The following is a 26,336-nucleotide window of genomic DNA, read 5'->3' as shown; positions in this document are numbered from 1 at the left end:
GGTACAACAGTAAAACATTGGAGGTAGATGAAGCATAAGCTCAAAAAGGAAGAAGCATTTTCTTATCGATGTGAATTCCTCATTCTTGAAAGACCTTACAGGTATTGAGTGAAACTCTCTGAGCTGCACGTACAATACAGATGCAGAGTGAAGCTGTGGATATGGCTGCAATGATTGCAGTCCGGGGTAATCCTAGGGATGAGCCCCTAAAAATTTAGGCTGTCTTCATTAGGAAGTCATCCAGTAGAGGTCAGTGGTGCGCTGCTCTATGTACAAACCTTTGTGTCTTAATGTATGGTAAGTATCAGGGAACACTGGTTTCCCCCAGTACCGCAGCAATCTAATAACCCATGGTAATATAAAGATGGTTTAGTGTTTGAATGATTAAAATTTGTTTGTGGAACAAAACAACCAGAATGGCTATAAGTAGATGGGCAAAGGTTGCAAAAAATTAAAATTTCCCAGGAGGGAAAGCCAAAATTGAAGTAATGCACGTATTTCCTACTCCTTGTTTTAACTGACTTAAATACATGGCTAACATGAAGATTGGTTATGTTAAAAAGAATGCTTTTTGTTTAGGAGTAAAAAAAAAATCAGTCCAGCCTCAAATTCCAAAGATGAAGATGGTAGTTTTGAAGGTTAACTGAGAAATGGTATTCTGAGTGCAGAGTGTATTGTTAGTGGTTTATGCTAGAAAAGCAGAAATGCAGAATGGTTATCACTGGCACAGAAGGAAAGTTATGAAATGGGAGATGGGTGCTGCAAGCTGGGGGAAAAAGAAATAGAAGCTGGATCACTTAGTCTATGACTGTAGCTTTTTTTGAATCCCTCAGTCACCACTTATGTACTGTAATTTTGAAGAACCTGGGAGGATGAGACAAATGTAGAATTGCAATGAGAGTGAACAAGAACTTCACTCTCTTCTTCAAAGAAGAAAGTAATTCTGATATGATCTCTTCAAATGTAACTTTTGTTTTGTGTGTGTTTTTGTTTGGTTTGAGGTTTTTTAAGCATGTGAGGAAGCGTATGCTGGATTTGGGCAAAAGCACCTGGGAAATGAACTTCTAATGAATGGATACGAAAGACTTTTTGAATTATTCATCTTGCCTCACAAGGTGTGAGGGAGTCAGAAGTTTGGATTCTGTAGCTTAGGGCACCTGTTTCTTTCCAGATGAAGCACTGGCACCTTTAGTGCTAGAAACTTTAGGTGTTGGATGAAGTTTCTGTCTAGCATGCTGTATATTCCCTGTGACCTTGGGAAAGGGAGCTGAAGATCCTTGTTTCCTATTATTTGCCATAAATTGCTTAAGTTGAAGTCTGTGCTTTTCAGCCATCCATTTGCCATGTCCTAAGTTAAGTTGGTAGAAAGAATAAAGGATTTTTTTTTTCCTGCTGCTGTTCATTAGGTCCATTTCCTCATGTCTTCATGAGGATGAGCAGTTTTTGCTGAATAATAACCAAAGGCTCAGAGGAGTTCTGTCTCAATGAAACTGATGAAAACTGAACTGATTTAACCATGATAAAGACTACATCAAGGAGCTTTAGGTTGATTGTGATCAGACAGATTAATCCCACCTCATTTCTGTGGCTATTGTTCCTATAAGCAGCTTATAATGGTTTTGAAGAATGGCTTAACTTGTTCTGGATGTTTGAGGGCTTCAAACTATAGAGACCTTTTCTGAAGAAGTGGCATGTCTAGTCCCAGCCAGGGTGTGTACCTGAGCATTCATTTCAAGTTTAGTAACTATTGAAAATTTTTGACACTTGTTCTGTAGTCATTAAAAAACCTCCAAATGTAGTGGCATGGTTTTTATGAAGGACTCTTGCCTGCATCGAATATATTAATTTATTTCTATACTAGTAAAGAGGTGTTCCCACAGTGAGGCTTTTAGCAAAAGAGCTGTTTGTAAAACTAGATGAAGTTTATTAAAGGGACCTTGCTTCCTATTAAATATGAGCCAAAAAAACCTCTTGCTGATTGTGCACCAGTTAAAACAAATTTGAAGTGGTGACCATCTGACATCTAGGTGTAGATCTTGGAGCTGTCTGTGCTTGAAGAGAAGAAAAACCTTTGATAAGATGGGGAGGAAGGAGAAATTACTGAAATGAGCCTTTATATTTTTGAACAGAGATATGTGCAGTGACATGACAAATAGTGTACTACATCGTTTGTTAAGAAGGTTTTTTAAAAAATTGATGGTGGCTGAACAATATATAATGCGTTTAAATGTGTCTATGTTGTTTCTGTCAGCAAACAAATGAAAGAGATGGAGAAGTCGGGAGTCCTGAAAGGAGCTTTGAGTGCGGAGCAGCAGTTGGCTCTCATTAGCGTTTGTACAGACCTGAAGGCAGCAGTAGAGGGTGCTACTTTCATTCAGGTAAGCAAAGATTTGCCAGCTCATAGCAAACGGCTCAGAAAGATGATTAAAAGCTGTGCTACGCAGTAGGTGGGCACTGGAGATTTCAGCATCATGACCCCATAAGGATATAGTCATGCTTGTTAAAATTCTTTCTAGCCTGGTATCCTGACGAGGGAGATCATTGCAGAGTTTCTTACTCTAGAGTCCTTGCAAGTTTATTCTGAGTTATGGGGGGAGAGGCTGACAGCTAAGCTGAGAGGGAATTGCTGACCTCCACGTATAATAATGACTGTACCTGTCAGAAAGATGAATGTAAGGTGAAGGTTGGCAGGAGATTTTTGGGGGACAGATTATCACCTAGAGAATGCCACACATTCTAGAACTGGGTCTAAAATGTGTTTTTTCCTCTCCAGGTATGTAGTGAAGGCAGGGAGTATGACATATGGTATGACTGTTCTGACTGTGAGGGAGTGCTGTAGCCAAACACAGCTATCCCAGAATGCTAGACTATTAAAACCAGGGTTGATACATAGGTTTGAAATCTGTCCTGCTAAGTAAAATTGGAATAGGGAACAAGCTGAACTGCTAGGACTGATAGTTTGTGGCTGCTTAATTATTAATATTCTCACTGGGTTGGACACAGTGCAGAGAACAGGCTAATCTAGGATCATTTCTGGGATAAAGTATGAATCTGTTTTTGTTAGGATTGGCATCTTTTACCCTATGGCTCCCCAGTATTATTCCAGTGTTGTACCCTTAGCAGTCTCTACATGTATTTGTGCTGCACTCTCATTTACAATTTACACCATTTCAGGCTTTAAATTCCCAGTCTGATCAACTGCAACACACCCTAATAACAAATTGAACTGAAAAGAGCACAGACTTCCAGACCTTTTATTCCTCCCAATTTGGTGAAGTGAGGAGGACAGAATGGGAGGCAGGGCGAAGCCTCATGCAGAAGTCAAGGTGTGAATGTACTCTAGCTTTTTGTAGTAGTACACTGTTTTGTGTTCACTCCTTTTCTTCATAGCATGAAACTATGTATTCACCCCTTACTCTTAAGAGTATCTTTCATCACTGATGAGCTCGGAACTTGCTAGTTCGTAGTATTGTCTTCATGCACATATTGCGTACTTCTCCTGAGTTTAATTTGCAAATTTATTGTCTAATCACTCAGACTTGTAAAGTCCCTCTGCAAATGTTTGTGGTTGTAATAATGATGGCCAACTTAAATTTCGTGAGCTAACTTTCAGGTAATTTATGAATGGATGTAACAAAGGGCACAGCTATCTGTGAAACAGCACTGGCCAGCCTTTTCCAGTGAATTCTTCCTACCTTCTGCTTGTGAAGGCTGTCTTCTTGTTTCCAGTATTCTCATATTTCTTCTTGTTTTTTTGGCTGTTTCAAGCATTTCTTACTACCTGGTATATCCATATAGTGTCCTTACTTTCTCCTGTATGCTACCTGTAAGGATCTGATCCTTCTTAGTGTCAACTTTGTATCTCTTTAGCATTCTGACCTCTATTTTACCATCTTCTTTTGATGCTGAACCTAGCTGTGATGGAGTTCTTGGGTCTTGTTGCTCTGGCAGGGATGTTGAGTTTTGGTATGCTATTGGTCTCATGAGAGAGGGTCTTTGACAAAATCTTAAGATTTTTGAACAAGGTCTTGCATGCAGTGTCAGATTAAATCAAGGTCCTGCCACTACCACTTCATTTACAAAATGGGCATTGGGCAAATGTTGCAAAATCAAAGTAATTTTCTGTTAGAAGGAACCTATGGAACTCATTTGGCCCAACCCATTGCAGGACCAACTTGCATCAACTTGCGCAGAATTTGTGCAGTTGAGTTTTGGGTAAGCAATTCTGGTCTCTCTGGGTAACATGTTACAATGTTTGATTATTGTCACTGCAACTTTCTCCTAATATCTAATTGGAAGTCTCTGCTTTCAACTTCAGTCTCTTGCCTGCTGTCCTACCAGCCTGCACCTCAGAGAACCTGTGTGTTCCTTTCAGGTAGCTGAAGACAGCGGTGTTGTGTTGGTAGTCTCCAAACAGCAACAGTCTACCTGGGGCAGCTGCAGCTTTCTGGCACTATTTTATGTTCCCTTAGCCCTCTTGATGTCTCTAAACATGTAGTTATTTAGTATATCAATAAAAATAAACAAAATAGCTGCAGTATGCCCATGGATAACAAGTCATATGTGTGAAACAGGGTTGGCACTATTTGTATCAGCCCTCCAAACTATAGCATAGAGTTTAGTTTTATTCAAAGACTTAACAAATGCACAATGGAAGTGGGCAACTTATTTGAAATAGACTTTAATTTACTCTTAAAGGAGGGTGGTGGAATAGAAAGAAACAATCTAGGCTCACAACCTTATTTCAGCAGTGAGCAGACTACTTTGTGACTGACCCATGTTAAATTTAAGAAATGCTGCTTAGTGCAGCTTTGAATGCGGAAGGAAAAAATGTACTAATTGTAATTTATAAGCTCAAGTGTTCTGACTTTTAGTTACTTAAAAAATAAATATTGGTTGCATTAATCTTAGTCGAATATAGAGGACTCAATTTTCATGCTTAATGATATAACCTACTGATTAGCATATTTCAAAATTTTCATGAGAACTCCATTTCTTTACCCTGGATTTCAGTTGGTTAAATCTTAACTTCTTTTCAAATCTGGCCTTTGTAGAATAAGTCCACTTAAAGCTTTAAAAAACTTCTTGATGTTTGCCCTCCGTGAGTAAATTCTTCAGACAGTTGCCTTCTATGTAGTTTTCATAGGACATAACTTAAAACAGAAGGGATAAAATAGTAAAAAATGGAACTTCCTAGGTTATATCAGTGAAGATACAAACGGGAAAAAGATGCAAGAGATAATTAGAAGGACTGAGAAGAAAATTTATAACAGTGATGTCTTGAACATTTTAAAAGGTTATATAGTCTCTCTCCTGAGCATTTTCTTGAAGTAACTTGTCTTGCTTAGTGTGCTTTACATCAACTTCAGAAGGAAATCAGTCTGTGTTTTGCTCTCAACCTGAGTATTCACACAAGTTCACTTCTCAGAACTTTCCTATGCTACTTGGAATAAGTGCATGCATGCCTATAGCATGTAGGTGAATGTACGCTGCAAGTTTTTATATCACTTAAAAGTTTTAATTCTGAAATAACTTTTCCATTAGCTGAAAACTCCATGGAGGTAAATTAATGGATATGTTTGTACTATAATATTGTATGATTACTTTTGTTTTCTGTCTGTATGCGACTGTTGGGTACTGAACATCTTAGTTCTCCTTTAAAGTATTAAAACCAGATTTTAGTGGATATGTGTCTAGTTCATAAATAAGATAAACTGAAAGAAGCGCAGCACTTGTATTATCTCTTACCACAATACTAGTAAAACAAAACCAAAGGTTTTAAGTTGAGCAATTTACTAACTGAACAATGAAGTTTGCTAGCTGTCAGAGGAAGATTAGATGGCTAACCATTGCTAAGATGTTACTCTTGACACCTGAGCTGCTGTGTATTTTGGTGACTTGTGAGGACTGGCTTGGCTGGTTGAAGATGGATGCAAAAGGTCACTGAGAGGTGATCTCTGAACCTGTCTGTCTGTGCTGTGGCATTGAACAGAACAGACTGGGCAAGGGGGTGAAGTTAAGCTTTTAACTTACACCTTGTGTTCTTGAAGTATTTATCCTTTTTATTTTTAAAAGAACTCTGCCTAAAAGCCTTGGAACAGTATCTTCATTTCCTGCCCACCCCTTTAAAAAGAGAGGGTGGTCTGCCCCCTCTCTTCTTCCTCCCCATTACACCTGCACAGGCTGTTGAGCTGGTGATAACAACACTAACAGATTTTCAACCTGGTATCTTTCAGATCTTCCAGAACTGGCTCTTTCATCTTTTCCAGTTAGACATATTTAAAAAAAAAAAACAGCGTTAACAGCTTTCAGAAAGTCTGGCGATGACTTCAGGGTGCAAAATCAGCATTGACTTTGGAGCTTTGACAACAGGTGTCTTGTGTCTCTGGTCATAGAAGTTAGTTTTTGACTGTCTGTTACCAGTTTCTGCTTGTAACTTTTGTTTGGCTTTGCTGACTTCTTTCAAGAACCCTTCTACTTGTGCAGATGAGGGAATGTCTGCAGACAATGGGTGAAGATATCTTCAGCTGCCCTGAGCTCATAGGCTGAAAGAACACACTGTTTTGGAGGCTCTGTTAGTCAGAGACCTCTGTGAAAACAAAACTGCTGGCAGGCAGAGAGTGCAAGCATTGCAGTAAGATGGCATCTTCTGAACGGAGCCCTGGACAGACAAACATGGGTCTGTTTGCTCTCAGCTAGGCAAATATAACCTTAGGCCGGGTTTTACCCTACAGAGCTTAAACACTGGCCTGAGGCACTAGAGGTTGTGTTTTGGCTTCTGAGGGAACACGTTTTAGGTGGGGGACTTGACTTGCTGTCTTTGTAGAAGTTTTGAGAAAATTATTTCTAATTTTAAATGTTGAAAATGATCAGATCTTAAAGACTTGCTGTAAAACATTTTATGAGGTCAGTGTCTGAGTTGAACTGAAAGATGATGTTGAGGTAAACAGCTTGCCAGTGTCACTGTAGTGGTGCCGCTCCTGAATGGACTTAGGCCCTTCCAAGTTTTCTAACATTTATTTCCCATCTATTCTGTGCATATAGCAGCTGGTGTCATCTACCATTACAGTCTTGAATATGGTTTCAGTCCTTGTTTCAGGAGGTTGTCCTTGCCAAAACTGTCATCCTGCCTGACAACTAATCTTGCTATTCAGGTTCTCTTCCATTGCTCCCTGGTCCCTTTTCTGGGGTGGTGTTATGTTTCCCTTGCCTTTCCTAATCACTTCCCCTATTTTTCAGGGTGGATGAGATCAGGGTAGAGAAAAACAGAAAATCTAGTACTTTGAGAGAAGATGTAGGGAGGAGGATGTCAGTCAACTAGTTTGAGATCTTATTGCCCTTTCCTGAGGGAACAAAAAGGATCTTCAACTGTTGCAGCCTGTCTTTTGAAAGTTTTGTTGGACATGTGAACATCGTGGAAAATGATTGATCTTTTCATGGCATTATACTAACAGGAGAAGGAGCAAACTTGTCTTCATTTGCTGTATTTGCTTTAAACAGAAAAACAGCCAAAAAGCCTCTCAAAGAAATGCCTCAAACCCTCCCAAATTTGTCTGATTTTAGAAAATGTAGTTCTGAAAACTAGTACCTCCACAAATCCTGGTTTTTTCTGCTAAAGGTTAAAAGGACACTTGTAATTCAGTAATTTATTCTGAACAGTATCAAATGTCAGTAACTTGATATTTTTATTGGTCAGATTCTTTAACAGACTATGTTTATGAAATGTAGGAAAGTACAAAATGTTTCCATCCAAGTGCTGGATTTCACCTCAGTGTTTACTTGCACAGTATCTTGCAGTCGACAGTCTTTTATGTCACTCAAGAGGTAGTGATTCATGAAGCATCAGATTTCGTACTTGTATGAGCTCATATGTTCAAAACAAATAAGAAGTTATCACTCCAGATCTAAAGTGATTTATAGCCCTTAATTAGTTTTTTAAATTAGTTTAGCCTGAAAGTGCTGGTACCTTTACCTGATCTTTTAGGACTGCTTCTACAATAAGTTTCTTTATCTAGTGATGAGACCAAAGGCAGGCAGGATCAGTCATACCTAGACAACTGTCTGTCAAAAGTGTGTTAACCTGTTCTTAAAATTCTCTTGTGGTGTGATTCCTTCTCCTCCCATGTTTAGCATGTTTGCTCCAGTGCATACATAACCCATCGAAAGTCAATAACTGAAGCTCTGGGATGTGAAACTCACATGCCTGTACTTTATTCATATTTTTTATAATTGTGTCACATGGTGATAATGTGGCCCTCCCATGCCTAACAAACAGCAAGTCTGCTCTTCAGTTAAAGGGGTTGCTGCTCTTTTGATGCCTTTGTACTCTTGGATTACAGAATAGCAGTAGTCAGTAAGATAGTTCAGGTTCAAAATAAAAGTCTTGGTTGCCAAGGTTTTGTGGCGTGGTTTGGAGTAACTAGAGTTGGTTTACGCCTAAGGAGGCTTTTGTTGCAAAAGATGATTTTGTTAATGATTTGGTTTTTGTTCATGAGCTTGAAACCATCTTGGAGGAAGTTGTGTACCCACTTAGTGGAATGAGTATCTGCTGTGGGAAGGGGACTGACAGGCTGATGACCTCCTGTTCCCCTGTGTGTATCCCACTGGGTTGGGTTTCTGCCTCAAGTGTTTCAGGGTTTTTGTGGTGGTTTGTTTTGGTTTTTTTTCCCCCTCCTTCGACCTCATTTTAACTGATCAAAATCCTGACACTGCACTGAAAGGTGTGCAACAGCCTTGGGCCTCCTTCAACAACAGCTCTGTGTGTGTCTCATCCCAAAGCCATGCAAAAGTGTGTGTGCCTCCTACCCAGCTGCTAGCCCTGCCTTTATCCTCAAGGAGGGTAGCCACAGTTTACAAAAGGAGACTGAAGTAAATATGTTTTCCCATTACCATCTTTGAAGTAATGAATTTTTGTTAGTCACCTTGTCTTAATAATGTCTTGGTATACTGTTAGATGCACATACTATCCATCTCTAAAGTGCCTCAAAATATGCATCTAAAAGTATTTTTGAGGGGAGTGTGATGGAAAAATCCAAAATACTTGAAGTCAAGTATTTGCATTTGAAATATGTAATGATTTTTAATTTTGTAAAATTACCAAACCTATTCAATGTATTAAATATATATAGATATTTGAGCTAAGTTCTATTGGCTAACAGTAATATCAGAAGCAAAATTGATACTTCTGTTTAATAATTTGTTCTGATATTAAAAATACAGTTTTCTGTCTCTGCTTGTTTCACTAGCTGAACTCCCAGCCCCTGCAGTCAAAATGTGACATTTTTTAATTGCAGGTGGTGTAGTTCCCCAGGCTCGTGTGTGTGACTATTGTTTACTGGCTGGAGTGCACTTTAGTGTATGACATGGAATACAATAAAAAAAGTACTCGAATTTCCTTAATAGAAGGTGCATCTTCACTCTTCCAGAATGGAGATACACACCTAAACCCTGCAGGAACAGAACAAACCAGCATATCAACACAAAAGCCTAAATAGAAATTATAATAATTTCAACTGAAATACTAATGATAGTAGTGAACGTTTTAAACACTCTTTTGCTTAAAATATAATTTTATGTGGATTCAATAAAATGATGACTGAAACACAGCAGTCTATATGTAAGATAGAACAAATAGATGGAATTTTGCTTTGGTAACTTCAGTAACGTCGACTTTGCCAGTGATATTGGAGGAAACAGAACTGGTTGTCAAATGGCAGGGTTTAATTTGCAGAGAGCTTATTTTAGCATATGTTCTTTTTACAAAGAGGCTTTTACAAGAATCCTTTATTATATTATTTAGGTATGGTAAAATTATAGGGAATAATTGTATTTGACTGTACAGTTGCTATAGATAGTAATTTGAAATCTCTATTTAATTTAATTAAATTTGCAGGTCTCCTTTTCAGGTGTTTTTAATGTCTGTCTTAAACAGCATTCAGGTTATGTGTATAGAAAAACCACAGGCCAAAGCTTTTTGTAGGTTTATATTAATTAGGCTTTGTTTTAGAAATAAAATTGAAGATTGAAAGTAAAACAATCATGCCTGTCTTTTCTGTGAATTTCTTTTTCTAGTGGATTATAACTATAGAAGATAATGGAAGTATTTGTAGAAATGTATTAGGCACCAAGCTTTCAGAAAAGCTCCTTTTCTGACATGCAGAACTCTTTGTCTCCTAATCCTGTGAAGTCCTTTATGTTCCCAGAAAAAGCTGGACATTATTTGGTTCCTGTTGCAGAAGTGCTGACAGTCTGGGTCCAGCTTGTGGGATAGTTTGGTGCTTTGAAAGCTGCTGCTATGGTCTCATTCTGAGAGGAGAGGATTGCTGTCGCTTGACTCTGGGAACTGTTCTACAGGAGTGCCTTAAAAATGTCAGCAAAATCACAGCACTGACAAGTGAGGCTTCCTAAAATGGTATAAGTTTTGTATGTGTGTAAACAGGGCAGGGGCTTGTGGCACGTTTGGAGATCCTCACTTAACTGCCGAAGATGAGGAGGATTCTTGTTGCAGTCAAAGTGGTTATGGCTTCTAAACAATTAACCTGCTGCTTAAAACCTTACTGAATTTACTGGGAAAGGGGAAGTTGCAGAGCTCTAGAAAAGAATTTTCTACCTCAGCTGGCAAGGGCACAGGGTGCTCTTGCTATAGCAGCTGTGGCGTGGCAGTGAAATGGTACTCTTGGGGGTTAGGTGGTACAAGACAAAGGGGAATAGCTGTAGGAGGGAGATAGCTGTGGGAGGGGAATTGGGTGTTTCTTGCTCTCCCTTGGGTTGATTGAGGAGCCAGTTGAGATCTTTTGGGTCAATGTTAGCAGGACCACCAATATGGGAGACTTTGTGGTAGACGTCTGCTATGGACCACTTGATCAGGAAGTAAAGGCCTTCTTCAGAAGCCTCACAGACCCATGTCTTCTTCATGGTGGGTTTCCAGCCCCATCAGTATCTGCTGGAGGGACAGCACAGGAGAGCACAAAGAATTCAGAAGGATTGTGGAATGCATTCATGGTAACTTTAACACAGGTGGTTGAGGAGTAGAAGGGAGGACATGTTGTGCTGGACCTCACAAACAATGAAGAACTGGTTGGACATGTGAGGGTCATGGGGAAGTCTTGACTATAGTGACCATGAGATGGTGAAGTTGAGGATCCTTGAGAGGAGAACAAGACAAAAACTGGGATTACAGCCCTAGACTTCAGGAGGGACAATGTTGGCCTGTTGGGCCAAAATCTACTTGGAAGAGTCCCATGGTATGGGATAGACTCCTGTGATGAAGGTGGGTCTAGGAGAGCTCAAGGCAGATCTATCTTCACTTGCAGGGATGTATATATTATCATAAACCTTCACATTAAGATTGCCAGGGAAGAAAGACTTTGTTGTTTATGTTTTGAATTTGCACCAGACAGCATCTAGTCAGGAGGTAGGAATTCATTGTTATGCAGCTGTAGCTTTCAGACTTCTTTATTCAGTGATTCCTAATGGTGGTGGCTACCATCAGACTTGTTATTGGGCAGGCTTGATGCTGCTCCCTGTCACAGCATCTCCAGATGATCTTAGAGAAAGTGCCTTGCTTGTTGCTGAGTGGCTGCTAATCTTTGACCTTCTGCATCCTAGTTTAAATACCTGGCTTTCATCTTATACTGCTTGTGTAGGATGTCTACTTATTTTAGACCATACTACTGTGTTGCTGGGCTTTGCTTCAGGCCATATTTTGTTTCTTTTCTCCCAGTGGTAATACATTGCTTGGCAGCAATTCTCATTGATAGTTTAAGGAAAAGTCATTTTGGAAGATAATGTTTTGGGGAGTGTTTTTCTAGGAGTTACAGAGGAGTTGCTACCTTGGCTTATTTGAGAATGGATGGGAAGAACCTGGGGAGATGCCAGCGTGTAAATATAGGAAAGTGAAGTTGTGCATTTAGATGAGTGTGGATGAATGTGGAAGCACAGATGGTGGGTGGCATGGTGAGAAAGGCCTATACAAAACCAGAGACACTGGATTTAAACAGATAAAACTCACTGGCTTTCCATGTACAGGGGTTGTGTCATGTGAGTGCAGTTTCTTATTTAGGGACACCTAGACCTCAATCACCATGTGGTGTATCAGTTAGCTAGGGAGGGAGTCTAGCATGTGTTTATCTTTCGTGTAGCTCTTTACTGGTTCAAGTAGCTGCTGTGTGTTCTCTGAACATGTATTTGAATAGTGTAATTCCTATTACATCTAAGCCTTTAATTCAATACAACACTTCCAGGAGATGGTTTTAAAAATTAACAGCTGTCATGTTCTGATCAGGCTCTTAAGAGATGTCTAATAAAGTTTAAATTAGAAGCCAGATTTGTAGCAACCTTGTTTAGGTGACCAGGCATTGGAATAAAGGTTTACTGTTCTCTGCAAGTGAGAAGTATGATCCTCCCTAAGAAAAGGGCACAGAAATATACAGTGTCACTTAAAATGCAGAGTGGTGCATGCTAACCTTTTTGCACTGATTCTTTGAGAGAAACTGTGGTAGCTTTAAACCCATATCTTACCTGCTCTCTGTTTGATACTCCCTTTCTCATGGTAAACAGAACAGCTTCAGACCTCTCCAGGCTCCATAACTGACCACAAGTGAGGTTCCTGTTTAATGGATTGTTTAGAGCTTTAATTTTCCCCCTGTTCTTCAGGGAATTGGTGTCTCTGAGAAAATAATTGCATGCTTGAGAACAGAAGCTTTATTGCAGTGGTCCAACAACCTGAATACAATTGTGACACTATACAAAATACTCCAAGCAAATGGGCCATTCAGAAACCTTACGTAACCATGGCAGGTTTGAGTTTCCAGCAGATTTGAGTTTGCCTTTTTGATTATCATCTGATGTGTGAGCGGGCTTAGAGTTTCAAGTTCACAAACCTATTCAAAGCAGTTCTTTTATTAGCTTGAACAGTATCTGCAGAGTTCTCATCATCGTTGGCTCCACTAAAAGAGACTATTTAAACTTAACCAACAAGCAGGGATTCTGGAACTATGAGCAGAGTATCATTTTGTTTTGATAAGGCTAATACCTTGGGCTCTATCTGGAGTTCTTAAATGACCCTGTTTATCTCTTTTGCATCATGGAACCTTTAGTACTGTTCCATGCAACTTATTTTTTAAGACTTCAGATTACTTTTAACCCATTTTTTGGTTTAAAAACTCTGGTCCTGGGCATTCTTGCCACAGAGTCTGTCTGAAGCAGCAGATGTTAAATGTAAATTTTATGTGTAGCCTTTTCCCCTAATCTTGCTGTATATAGTTCAACATAACAGAAAGGACAGAAAGAAGTACTGGCAGGTGGGAGATGGTTAGAGATGGAAAAGAGCAGGTATTTTCTGTGTGTTTTAAAAGGAAGGCTGAGGTTTTGCAACTTTGGGATCCTGTTTGGATTTTTTAAAACTCTTCCAAAACCCTTTGAAAACAGGCTGGCCTTCTTCCTGCATTTTCTTCTCATAGGCTGAAGACTTTTCTGCTGCTTGTGGGGATCCACTGTAGTTATTATCCCATGTCCTTCTCCTCCCAGACTAGTGGATCTTTGCATGCTCTCCCTCGGGCATCTCCTGGAGATGACTTTGGAAATCTAGTGATTGTAGGTTGTGGCTCTTGGCTCACACGTGTAAAATTTCACATGTGTGAGAAGTTTCACAGTAATGTAGAGCTGAATGTGGTCAGTAGCTTTGATAGCATTCATTTTACTTCAGATGGTCTTCAGAAGTCTTTCTCAGTGACCCTCACACTTAAAATGCATAAGTATCTTCATTAATTTCAACCCTAGGAGTTGTTTAAGCACAGGTTGCAGAGATGTACCTTGGAATCTCCTGCCATAGTTCTGGAGTTTGTAAGTTTGTCTTCTTTTGAGATACACCTATTCATTTCCATCTTGTCTTAGAGAGAATACTGACTTCTATCATGTGAGATACTCTTTAAAAAGTGGAGACCAGGTCTTATTCCTCTGTATTGTATTATCTCCCTGTGTGAGTTAAAGTCTGTATTTTAGACAAAGCAGAATATTTTATTTTGCGTTAAATCTCCTGTAGGGTGTGGTGGTCCATCTTCTGCTGTACATAAACTCTTGGGCTTTCCATTTCTTTAACTGTGGGAAGATATTTTTGTGTACTGGCTCATTGGTATATCTAGGCTGATTAAAAAATGGTTTGTGCTGAATTCCTAGGTGTCAGTCTAGGATAGGATCAGTGAAGTCTGAGATGTATAGATAGATACTATTGAACTACACGACTTCTAATACTGTTTTTTGGTTTTATTTCAGGAATGTACTCCAGAGAATCTGGAACTAAAAAAGAAGATTTTTGGTCAGTTGGATCTTATCGTGGGTGACAGTGTTATCTTGAGCAGCTCGACCTCTTGTCTCTTACCCAGCAAATTGTTTACTGGCCTTAAACATGTTAAGCAGTGCATCGTGTCACATCCTGTAAGTACGATGGCATGTTTCCTTTTTGTGTAAACTGCATCCCAAACTCCTTCTTGCAGTCTGAAAGACTCAGAAGGCTATATGGGGCTCTTGTGTGTCATTGTTAGTGTGCAGGGCCAATTTTTCAGAAAAGCTGTAGTTTGATTATTCTGCAAGCAGCAGCACTAATCTACAAAATTGAGAGGATGTAGCATGTTGCATGCTGTTGGATCAAGATATGTTCTGTGAGTCGTTGTGCTCATATTGTTGTGTGTTTCTTAAACTACTGGCTTTCAAACTGTAGGAATTCTATGTTGTGGGTACAAGCTCATAACATTGCTACTTTATTCTTGTGTCATTGTTAGTCTTTTCTAGTATCCTTTCTTAGCTTCCATGGGGTAACAGTAAGAATCCAAACACTGAGCTTCATGTGCTGGTCAGGCTATATTGATGAAAGATGGGAAATCTAGACTGCAGTTTCTTCAGACTTGTGATGCAGAAGCAATATTCCTTAATTTCTGAAAGAGGAATTAAGGAATGATGAAATGGAACAAATTGGACTTGGAGCTGAATTTGCATGCTTCATGACCAACAGGGCAGTGATGCAAAAATGGAATCACTAGAGGTTGCAGCAGAACCTCAAAATGGTCAAAGGCACTTGTGGGCTTCTGTAGAGGTCTGTTAGGAACTGCCAGACAGCAGTTTATCACATCTCTCCTCAGCATGGAAGAGCATTTTATCTTGATCATCACTGGGATTCTTACTGCTTCTGTTTTCCACTATTCAAGAAGCTAATGAATTTGTTAACCCAGTGTTAGTTGGGCGGTCAGCTGATCAGTTAAAGAGGACTGCTGTCCTGAAGAGAGGTGCTGTCCTGGTCTCTGCAGTTTGGCAACTACAGGATGTCTCTCCAGGGCATCCCTCTGAGTGTAAATGTCAATTCCCTGGGCATGCACAAGAGTACAAAAATACAGCACTGCTTCACTGTAGTGTTTCTACAGCTACCTGTGGCCTGCTGTAGTGCTAAAGCATTTGGTTAGTGCCTTTCTGATACCCCTCTACCACCACTGTGCCTTGGGGTGCCTGCATAGCAAGGGGAACAAAGGGCTTGGTTTGTTTTTTTTCTGTATAACAAGTTTTCAATCCCTTTTAATTATAAAAAAGGTCAAATTTCGAAATATGTATCTGTGCCTAAATCTAGCCTTTCTCGAGTCTAAAATTCAATCGTTTCTTATCTCTTATTTTCCAGGGTTACAGTTTTCTCTAGTGCAAGAGACGTGATAATGTCTCTTTAACACTTCTATATTAAGTAACTATACCATTTCTTTTTTATTTAACCAGTTCCTGGCTGTGTGACTGTGTGTCTTTGATTTTACTGTACTCTTTCTTACTGTTTTCCCAAGCTGGTCTGTACCAGTTGACTTTGTTTAGTCTGAGCTACAGTCTTCGTAGGAGCCACTCCAGAAACCAGGTTTTATCAGATCTGGAAAGGTGGTCTCTGCATAAACATTTTCTACATTTCTGTTGTAAGGATATGTATTTTGTCAAAACGAATGCTCTGGAGTACCTTAAAATGTCTGATTGTTCCCAAATGGCTTTGCAGTCCAAATGAGACTGTTTTTGTAGCTTCACTCAGCTGTACTGAGTGTACCAAAGAAGCTGTAAACCAGTGTACTCTTCCAGGGGCCCTTCTGCATCTGCATCAGGAAATGTGCTTGCTTTGTAGTAGTTGTTGGCTTTGGGTGAGTTTTTTTGTTTTGTTTTAGTTTTTACTAAGATCTTGAACACAATAGTAGGATTTGGTGGCTGCAGGAAGCAAGCAACTCTGCAAGACAGTGAAAACAAGTGTGGAATTTGATATACCAGAAGAATTAAAAGCTGAAGTTGTACAGCCTCTGGCATGAGTGAGGGTGTAGAGATAAAATGAAAGGAAGTGCCCAAAGGGCAGGAGCAGCTCATCCCTTTGCTTAACATGGTTCAGTAACTAGGAAAAAAAAAATCTCACAGCACAGCTGTATGATACAAAAGCACACAATACTTACGTTACAGTACAAATACAGTACAAAACAGGTACAGCTATTCTCTGAAAGCAGTTTCAGGCAGTGGATCAATAGAGGTCTGCTGCAGGGTGGTTCTCTTCTCATGTACTGTATAGGCCTGCTAGATGACTCAACTAGAAATATGGGGCTAGAGGAGACTGTGCCACTGAGTGAAGTCCCCTGTTGTACAGGAAACCCTGCAATCAAATAACTTTAAAACTGCATTAAACTCTCTCCGATTATTTTTTTAACTCCACTACTCCTGTTAGAAATTGTTTGTGTCTTCTAATTTTTGCTCCAAACTTATTACTGATCCATTAAAATTAATATTTATGTTTGTTGACAGCTTTTCTGTAATTTAATTCTTTTCAGCATTTTCTTTGTCGTCTCCTTTCTTAGCTGTGTCTTTGTTACACTAAGGTGACCTTCTGTTCCCTGAAATACTTCTCATTTTTAGAAACTTTCCCCCATTCCCTACTTCATCTATGATCTACTACTTTGAGTTTTTACCAATATCTATTATCTCACTCCTGAAAAATTGTCTTCCTGTATATCCTCAGTGTGCTCATGAACACACCTGTATGCTCCCTGTGCCAAGTTCATGAAATGGAATACTTCAATAAGATCACTGTCAACAGTAATCTTCCAAGAAATTTTTAATAGCCTTAGTCTCTCTCAACAATTAACTTGTCCTCTTTCTGACTGGAACCTGTGATATACTTAAGCCTTAGAGAATATCTTGATGCTTGCAGTGCTTTGGGTCTTGCTCAATTGCCTGGCACCACTGGATGGTGTCCGTCCACCACACCGTTCTCAGCGTTGCTGACGGCACTGCCAAAAATACTGATGTGAGAGAGGCTATGTTGGGACACAAGCCCCTCTAAAAGGAGTGAAGTGTGTTACATCAGTTAGAGCACATGTCAGACCCTGCAGGAAAGGGAACCATGTAAATACTGAAAAGAAAGAACATGCAGGGAGGAAAGGCTGCTTGCATATTCCTGTGACTAAATCCTGTCCTTGCATTTACAGGAGCATGGTTGAGAGTAGCTGACTATAAGGGAGCATGATGAAAGAATCAGTAGTTAATTACCATCCTTCAAATGTCAGTGTTGTTCCTGGTAGTAATTTATTATATGTTAGCCCCTTCTATTGCCTGGAGTTAGATGGGGAGCTGAATTTAACACCTTTAAGAGTACAGCTGAAGGACTGCTACTTTGGAAAGAGAATGCATGCAGCTTAACTGTCGGTAACACTATGACCTGAAGAACTTTGAGCTGTTTCTAGGATGTTCTCTAGGATTTTTTGTTTTTTACTTCAAAAATACATAACACAAAGGTCTTGACTTGATGAGAAATTACATTGGGAAGAGTCAGGGAGAGGCAATTTATTTTTTTCTAAGTACAGTGTTTGAAGGTAACCTGTTCTGCAACATTTTCAAAGTGTGTTTTATGTGATATCTGTTACTGTATTTAGCATATATTTACAGACTTGAGCCAGTAGCTGCTTATCTGTTAAGTGTTGCATCTTACAGGTGGTGTTTAGCAATACTTTTGTTATAAAGTTCCTGACTGTCTAAAAGGAAATGCCTTGCTTAATTTGGAAAGTCAGGTGCTGACCATATGTCTCACAACAACAAATAGCCTGAATATTGAGCAAACAGTTCCTCAAGTCAGAATAAAGTCTTCTAGTACTGTTTGAGTGCTGTCATCTTTGGTGTAACTCCATGAATTTTGCTGGGGTTAAACAGAGTATGATTTAGTGAAAGTTTAATTTTTTCTTTTAATTCGAGTTAATGCACCAGCTTTTATTGGATTAGTGAAGTCTTTCAAGGTCTGAATATCAGGCTTGCTGTGTTCACTGGAAATTATCCAAGCTAGTGCCATTTATAAAGATGCTTTATATTAACTTGTTCTGTTGGTAGCTGATGTTCTTCTTTTGTCTTTCTTCTTGAGGTGAATCCACCTTACTTTGTGCCGTTGGTTGAAATTGTTCCTCATCCAGAAACAGATCCTTCTACGACAGAGAGAACATATGCCCTGATGAAGAAGATTGGTCAGTCTCCTGTCAAACTAAACAGAGAAATTGAGGGGTTTGTTCTGAATCGACTACAGTATGCAGTGATCAGTGAAGCTTGGAGACTTGTGGGTGTATGTATATCTTTTTTTTTTTTTCAGTACTTTGTCAGTTCTGTAGATGTGATTAGTGAGATTTTATATGTAAACACCCTTTAAATTTGTCATCTTTGTTCAGCTGTCCCTTATGAACATAAAATGTATATTTAAATGTAAACAAATGTAAAGTAAGCCCAGTAAGAAGTGATGTCAGTTATAAAAAGCAAAGACTGACAAAAATGAGATGATATGCAATGGTAAAAATTATTCTTTATCCTGCTTTCTTTTTTCAGAATACTGTTATTTTCAGGGCAATCCAAATAATTATTTTAAAAGCACAGGAATCAAAATAGCAATTTTTCTTTTTGTAGGCTTCTCATAGTTTTGTTTGGTTTTTTCTAGTGTTGTTGGCCTACTGTACAGTGGTCATGAAAATATTTTTAAATGGTTTTCTCTTTGGCCTTTCAGGAACTGCACTCATAGGTTTAACTGTTACTTGATACTTATAGGGAAAGACAGATTTCTCCTCCTCCTGCCCATTCAGACTTCTAGCTGAGGATCATTTGTTTGTGTGCCTTCAGCTTTTCCCACAGTTAGCTGCTCTGTGCTGAAGTCTCATCTTTCAGCAGGAGCTGAGTTATGAGTCTGTTGCTATTCTCCTGAGAAGAGTTTCAACTGAGCTTTAATAGGACTTACTTTCTTGTTGTGGAGTGTTTTGATTTTTCAAGCTGTTTAAAACAACCATGCACACAAATACTCGTAAAGATCTTAAAACTAAAGTAATATTTCTGTAAACAAAGCAACTCTTTTTCCAAAGAAGCGTTTAAACATAGTTGCTGAATTGATTTTGCTTACCTGTAGCTAGCTTTCACTAGCAACATAATACAAGAATGTACAGGAGATGGTGAATAATAATAAGTAAAACAGTGTTGTGAGGAAAGAACCGATCTGCTACTGGAGATGTTTACTTAAATTTCATAAATGGCTTCTGTTGTTAAACTTTTAATACAAAGTCCCAAGTTTATGATAAGAAAAACACCTTCAGAAAGCTGTAGTCAGGTTGGAAATCATAGAATAGAAAAGACAGTAAGAAACAATCACAGAATAGTTTGGGTTGGAAGGGGCCTCTGGAGATCATCTGGTCCCACTCCCTTACTACAGCAGGGTGCACAGGATCATGTCTAGGTGGGTTTTGAATAACTTCAGAAGAAAACATTTATTTTCATTGGGCAGCCTGCTCCAGTTCTCTGTCACCCTCAAAGTAAAGATTTTTCCTATTCAGATGCAACTTTCTGAGTTTTTAGTTTGTGCCTGTTGTCCCCTGTGGACCAGTCACCCATGGTCAGCACAGGCATTCAGGTAAAGCCTCAAAAATCTAACAGGATTCTTTCAGATCTCTGAGAGGATAAACTCAATGGTGGAAGCCACTGCCATAGTAGCCTAGGCAGGTTTGAAAAACTTTGAATGCATCCAGGGATCATTTAGACACATTGGACTGTGCAGAAGCAACCTCCAGCTTCAAAGTCTCAAAGACTGGACTGCTGGGAGCTGAGGCAGTACAGTAGATATCCCTGAAAGTTTCATTCTCTGTTTGGTCTTGCTGTGGAAGGCATTTAAGAACACTTCGTGGGCTGCTGTTGGAAAGGAAATACTGAGTTGAGGCAAACCTTTAGTATGAACCTGTTGTATGGATGCTTTTGTGGCAGTGGTGGTTATGCGAATAGTAATAAAATAGTGCTTGAAGGGCTGACAGACATAGAAAGTTGCTTTTGTTGTAAATCAAAGTTTCCAAGTTGTTCTGTTCCTGTATAATTTTATTGCGTTTCAGCCAAATACACATTTAAGCAGTAACAACTTTGGTGGCCGTATTTCCATTCCAGAAGCCTGAACAATAGCAGCTGTCAAAGGTGTATAGTTTCAGCTGTGTGACTTCAGGCTGCAAGGGCCTTTGATGAGAGGAGAATCACTGCAGATAGGTGAGAACTGCAGGCCTGGGCCAGTTTGGTGTTTCTACTGTTCTGCTGCCAACTTAGTAATTTTTATTGCAAGTCATGTTCTTTTGGTGTATTCCACCTTCCAAATGGGGAAATATAATTATTGCTTCTGATTGTGAAGTCACTTTCCAGTTCTTACTGTTGGAAACATCAATCTCCCCAACTCTGTCTTTGAGAGACTCCTGAAAATCAAGTTTTACTCATGTTGGTTACATCTTGAATGAATGTTTTCATTACTCTGAGAAGCTCTGGGGGATTGTTGTGTTGCTTTGCTGGAGTTTTTTGTTGGTTGGTTGATTGGTTGGGGTATTTTCTGGGGTTTTTTCAGTCAGTTGAGCTTATTTCATTAAAGAATCTACTAGAAGTTTCTCCAGTAAAACAACTAATGTCCTGTTAAAGTCATTGGTGGTAGGACAGACATGCAGTACAGCTGTACTTCAACATTTATCTTGAAAATGTTATAATAAATAGGCTGATTAGCTTGCAGAATATGTCTTAGTTCCTATATCTGTCTGGGCAACTGACAACCTGCCAGTCTTTCTCTTTTCTTTAGCAGTGCTCTGTTGGGATGGATGAGACATGGGCAAGGAATCATGTTATGAGAGAAAGGCTCTGATATAGAGCATGACAGTAAAGATGTGGCTGAGTGGAAGGAAATGTGGTACAGATATCTGCTTGCTGAATGTTGTGTGGGGCTCACTGACTTCTGCCTTGTGGGTACAAGAGTAGGGCACACTTTTAACACAGCCAGAAATCTGAGGTAAGGCTCTGCCAGCACAGAAATCTGGGTGCAGGCTCAAGACTCCACATGGTGCTCAAGTTGGATGTGGCATGGATGCCGGAGCACAGAGAAGAGCATAACTCAGGGCAAAGAGATTAAAGTAGCAATGAGAAACCTGAGTGTTGGGATACAGTTTGTCTTTGCTGAAGGTGCTGGGGTTCCCAGCTGCACACACAGGGAGGCTGGCATTTTACAGCAGGGCACAAAACAAGTGCTTTGAATGCAGGACTGGTCTGAATGTGGGAAGTGTGGTGGTAAAGTAGTAAAAAATTATTAGGCTTGAAAGTTGAGATCCAGTTTGTTGGAAAGTAGGAGAAAGAAAACTTGTTTGGAGATGTACCATTGAATGCTGAGAACTTTGTTTATGTGGGATAATTAGGAATGTAGATTACAGAATGCAGAAGTTTACAAGAACTTAGAAGCAAAGACCATCGATTGTTTTATGGGTCTAAAAGAGGTAATTTGAGCAAGTGCTTCTCTTTGAAGCAAGAGTGCTACAAAAAGATATTTTGGGTCTGAGTTAGTCTTTTAGTGACAAGATGTCTTTTCAAAGATTGCTTTGACTTGCAAGTCACAAGCATTTGGGCAGTGCAGGTGTTTGTGGCAGGAAATTTTTGTATCAGTTATCTCTGTCTCCTCATGCTCCACATTTATTCCATGCTAAAGCAGATAGTGAGAGCACTCCCTTCTCTCTCTTTAAGGTCATGTGTCTGAGAACTTTTTGTAGGACCTCATAGCTTATCTGAGACTGGCATTCATGTAGGTTTCTTATTTATGTATTCAATTGTTAGGGCTCTGGTAGAAATGTTGCAAAGCTGATAAAGATGAGAGTAAAGCAAGTTCTATGAGATATTGAGGTTGAAGATCCTTATTCCTCTCTTATCAACCCTAAATTTTTATATTACCAGTTTGGAACCATTAGAATAACCTTTAGCCAGTAACAGGAAAAGGCCTCAAACTGCTTTCTCTGTTATTCTCTGTTACCATTTATTTGCTTTCTCACATCTCCATTGACAGTGGTCACTGGTGTGTCTGATTTTGTTCATAACTCTTGGAGCAGAAGCTTACTGCGTTTATTTGCCTGGGAATCACACTGTGCACTGTAGACATCATTATGTTTGTACTTTTGCCAGTACCAGTACATTTTAGAGTAATTTAGGATTATGTTGCAAGGGGTATTAATGAAATACCTTGACTTCATCTTGTTCTGAAGGTAAAATTTTTGTTAACATAATCCAGAAAATAACAACCAAACACTTTAGGAGTCTTAAGCCTTACTCTGAGTAGATATGATTGTCATTTAACTATGGATCACTGAGTGAAATCTTACCTTTTTGAAATATTTTCCCAAGCATCACCTGGAATTTGCAATGAGGTCATAAAATACAGCAGCAGAGATAGCAGGTGGAGCATGACAGTTTTTAACCTTGATATAATTTAGGAGTTTCAGGTGTTTCAGTTTTAGGAACACATTAAAACTGCTACAGGATGAATTGTGTACATACTTTACTTATCTTTGCATAAGATTTTAATACTGTCTTAATGTGGTTTTTTTTTCTTTAAAGTGGATTTTCTTTTATGTTATAGTCATTGTAAAACATGAAAGAACAGGCAGCTTTTCAATTTTTGTTAATCTTTTGGAAAATAAAGTAATGGTTTGGCTATGTGTCCATTTTGGTTTGTTTTTGTGGCAATCAGGTGCATTGGCTTCAATCATTAATTTATGTACCTCTCTTTTCTCAAGTGACTAGCTTAGCAGACTTTAAATGCTGGCAAGACTTTTAAAGTCCAAATTCCTTGCTATTAATTATACTACAGTGTTATTCAGACACTTTTTCCAAAAGATTGAAGATAAGGTATAGGATTAAACATTTAGTTACAGTGCCTCATAGAAGGGGAAATATCATAAAAAGGAAGTTTAAAGGGGCAGGAAGAGAAATAGTGTTGATACTAAGTGTTTCTTACAGGGTGAGGTGAATGAGGGTGCCATGGAAGAAGGAAGATAAAGGCCAGCAAAGCAAGGAGGTGTGAAGTGTGTAGGACAACAAGTTTCTTAAACGTTACGAAATGGAAAGATGTAGAGGGATATAGGAGAAAAGTTATCTGCTCAAAATGACAGGACTGGGAAAAGATCGCATCAGGGTGTGGATGGAAGGGACTTGATGGAAGTGATAGTGAAGAGGAGGGTGTAACAAGTACTGCTGAGACAGAATGCATGTTTAGTGGCAATCAGAGGAAAAAAAAAAAGAATACTGAATTTGGGAAAGAGAGAGAATGAAATGGCAGATTTGGAAACAGAAAGTATGTGGTCCAGGAGACTACATACATAAAGAGTTATTTTAGACTAAAATAACTCTTTAACAGGCTGGAGTGAGTAGGAGAACATGATGAATTGGTAGAATCAGCAAAAAGTAGGATTGTGATGTTTTTTGGTCATTACATTTGGTATGATTACAAACCAAGTCCATGACAGAAGTTGTGATGTAGGTGTGACTCAGAGATGAAAAGAAAGACTGCTGATTAAAACCAAGCAGGTTGGGTCAGAGCCTAATGCTGTAGACTGCAGAACCACCACAGGTTTCTGGAAAAGTGAAAAGGGTCCCTGCATAGGGAGAAGCCCTAATAAAGTACCAAAGGTTCATTAGGATAATCCTGTGGTATCACTGGAGGTTGTAATCTCTAGGAAAATGAGATTGCGGTATATGAATGTTGTCATGAGAAGTGTGGAGGATTCTGAGACAGTCTGGATTTTGAAATTTGACTGGCCATTGGGATTACTGAAGATTTAGGAATTTATTTTAAATCTTAATTCTGTAGCTGTAAGAGCTTTTAGTAAAGACCTACCATACTTCCTCTTCCCTCTGACAAGTACTGGAGGCAGAGGCTTACCAGAAGGCTAATCCAGGATAAAAAATCCCCTTGGGAAGATTAATTCACACCTACACTTCGTGAAACTGGATAGGAACTCTTTCTTGTTCAGTTCTTAGCATAAACATCAATCCTTGTGGAAGACACGTTGCTGACCTTGCAGCCTGGTGAATCATTCCACCAACTGATGATCTCCTTACCATAAATGGGAGTAGGGTTATTGCCTAGGGTAGGAAGGTCTAACTTGCTTATCATTTATGTGTTCTAATTTATGAAGAGAAGTAAAAAACCTTTTCTTTAGAAGGGTCTTTTTGACAAGAAGAAGCTGAACTCATTTGTATAGAACACTGTATCCCTCAACTGAAGGGATCTGTCATGGTTTCATTCTGGTAGCAACAATTTTTTGCCTTTTAGCAGCTGCAAACATCAAATTGCAGCTATAGTCAAAAGGCCAAGAGCAAAACACTCATGATTCTGAGGGTATCTGGTCTTCAAATATATGAGGACTGTGGTATCCAAAGAAAGTAAGTTATTAATTTGGAAATTAATTTGCAATGACTCTGAAGTGCTTCAAGAGCCTGTTAACTCTTTTAACATTATGTTTACAGTTTTTAACTGCTGCTGTGGTTCAAATGCTTGTCTGGAATTTGTGTTTAGTCTTTTGTCCACAAATCCATGTCAGCCAGGGGGGGCAGGGGGGAACCACTCATCAAGCGCAGCTTTAGCAGCACAACTCATTGTTTGGATGAAGCATTCCCAACAGAAGAACACTTTTGTTGACTTTGCTGATGTTGTTCAGAGAAGTTGCGTTGCCATGTCAGGGGAAAAAGCTTTCACAGAATGTTTGGTGCCTGTGTTAGTTATCCTGATGCTGGTCTGTAATCTGAATTCTCTCTGAGGTTTTTGTTTAGTCTTGTCTTTATGCAGACTTTTCTATATGCCTCTAGATGAGTTACCTTACCATGTCTATGCTTTACCTTTAATTTGTAGAAAATAAGGCTTTCTTATCCCTGCCATTTTATGGCTAATTGTTAGGAGAACTGTGTGTTCCATTTATGGTCCATAGATCTTAATAATTATGTCTGTGATTCCTTTTCAAAGTAGAGTTCTGCAACAGGGATTCAGACCAGCTTGGTTGGTAGGAATAAAGCCTACTAACAGGTTGAGTCTTGAGGTTGTCTTACAGAAGTCTCAGTTTAAGCCTGAGATGATGAAACTTGATGTCTGTGGCCATCTGTAGAAGTTATGTTGATTTGTGGCTTTTAAGTTTCTTTTAAAGTAGCAGTAGATTATGTAAATCATGGACACAGGAACTGTGGGTGAGATTCAACTCATTTAAGATGGGATCTTTAAAATGTAGACAGTGATATCTAAGCTTCTTACTCATATTTCAATTGGTGAGGAGAATTAGGCCCTTTTAGGACACAACTCTTCTTACGTACTCTAGATGCCTGCTTTAGGATGCTGATTTCCTTTTTCCCCTGGCGATTATAAAGAGAGTCTAGATGGCTAGCTTAGATGTCAATGTCTACTACAGATCAGAAGAGCTGTGCCTGTAACTCTAGCCCATGACTGCATGATACAAAGGGGCATTCAGACAGGGCCTTGCAAGAGAGAAACTTAACAGAAAATGATGTGGTTTTATCCAAGCAGATGAATAAATAAATATGAGTATTCTGAAGTTTAAAGGGGCTTGTTAAGGAAGAGGCACTGAGTAGGCTGAGCACCTCAGAGTAGGGAGAAAAGATAAATTAGAAGCAGTTCAGCATCTCTTCCGCCTTTCTTCTCAGAAGGAAATGTTTTCACGTCTCTGGGAATAAAGAGGACAAGTTCTCAGAACATGATGAAAGTGGTTAGAACAAGTCTTCATTAATTCATATCTTTCTAGTAGGTGGAAAACAACCTCATGTAATAAATAGTATTCTTCTCAAGTAAATCTGTTCAGGTAAAGAACTGTAAATCACTTTTGACAAGCTTTTCTGTGCTTGCCCCAACCTGATGGAGGCATTGGCTTTCTTGTAAGTGCTGCACGTGGGTGGAATAGCAATGCTCAACTTTCAACATGGAAGTGCTTCATTTTGCTTGCTCCCTATCCTGCCAGCTCTTGAGATGTGAGGCTGTCCATGAACTC

General features: G+C 39.2%; 1 protein-coding gene across 1 annotated transcript in view; it reads left to right on the top strand.

The window, feature by feature from the left end:
- CRYL1 (crystallin lambda 1) overlaps positions 1 to 26,336 on the top strand; it is a 51,029-nt gene that overhangs the window by 7,745 nt on the left and 16,948 nt on the right. The window contains exons 3-5 of the mRNA XM_059838705.1: positions 2,252 to 2,378; positions 14,272 to 14,433; positions 18,404 to 18,598. Of these exons, the coding sequence (XP_059694688.1) occupies positions 2,252 to 2,378; positions 14,272 to 14,433; positions 18,404 to 18,598 (484 nt within the window). The remainder of the gene's footprint in view (positions 1 to 2,251; positions 2,379 to 14,271; positions 14,434 to 18,403; positions 18,599 to 26,336) is intronic.

This window comes from Haemorhous mexicanus, chromosome 2 (genome assembly GCF_027477595.1).
Source record: "Haemorhous mexicanus isolate bHaeMex1 chromosome 2, bHaeMex1.pri, whole genome shotgun sequence".
Classification (NCBI taxonomy): Eukaryota; Metazoa; Chordata; class Aves; order Passeriformes; family Fringillidae; genus Haemorhous; species Haemorhous mexicanus.
Note: the sequence above shows the minus strand (reverse complement) of the source record. Positions and strands in the feature narration are given on the sequence as shown.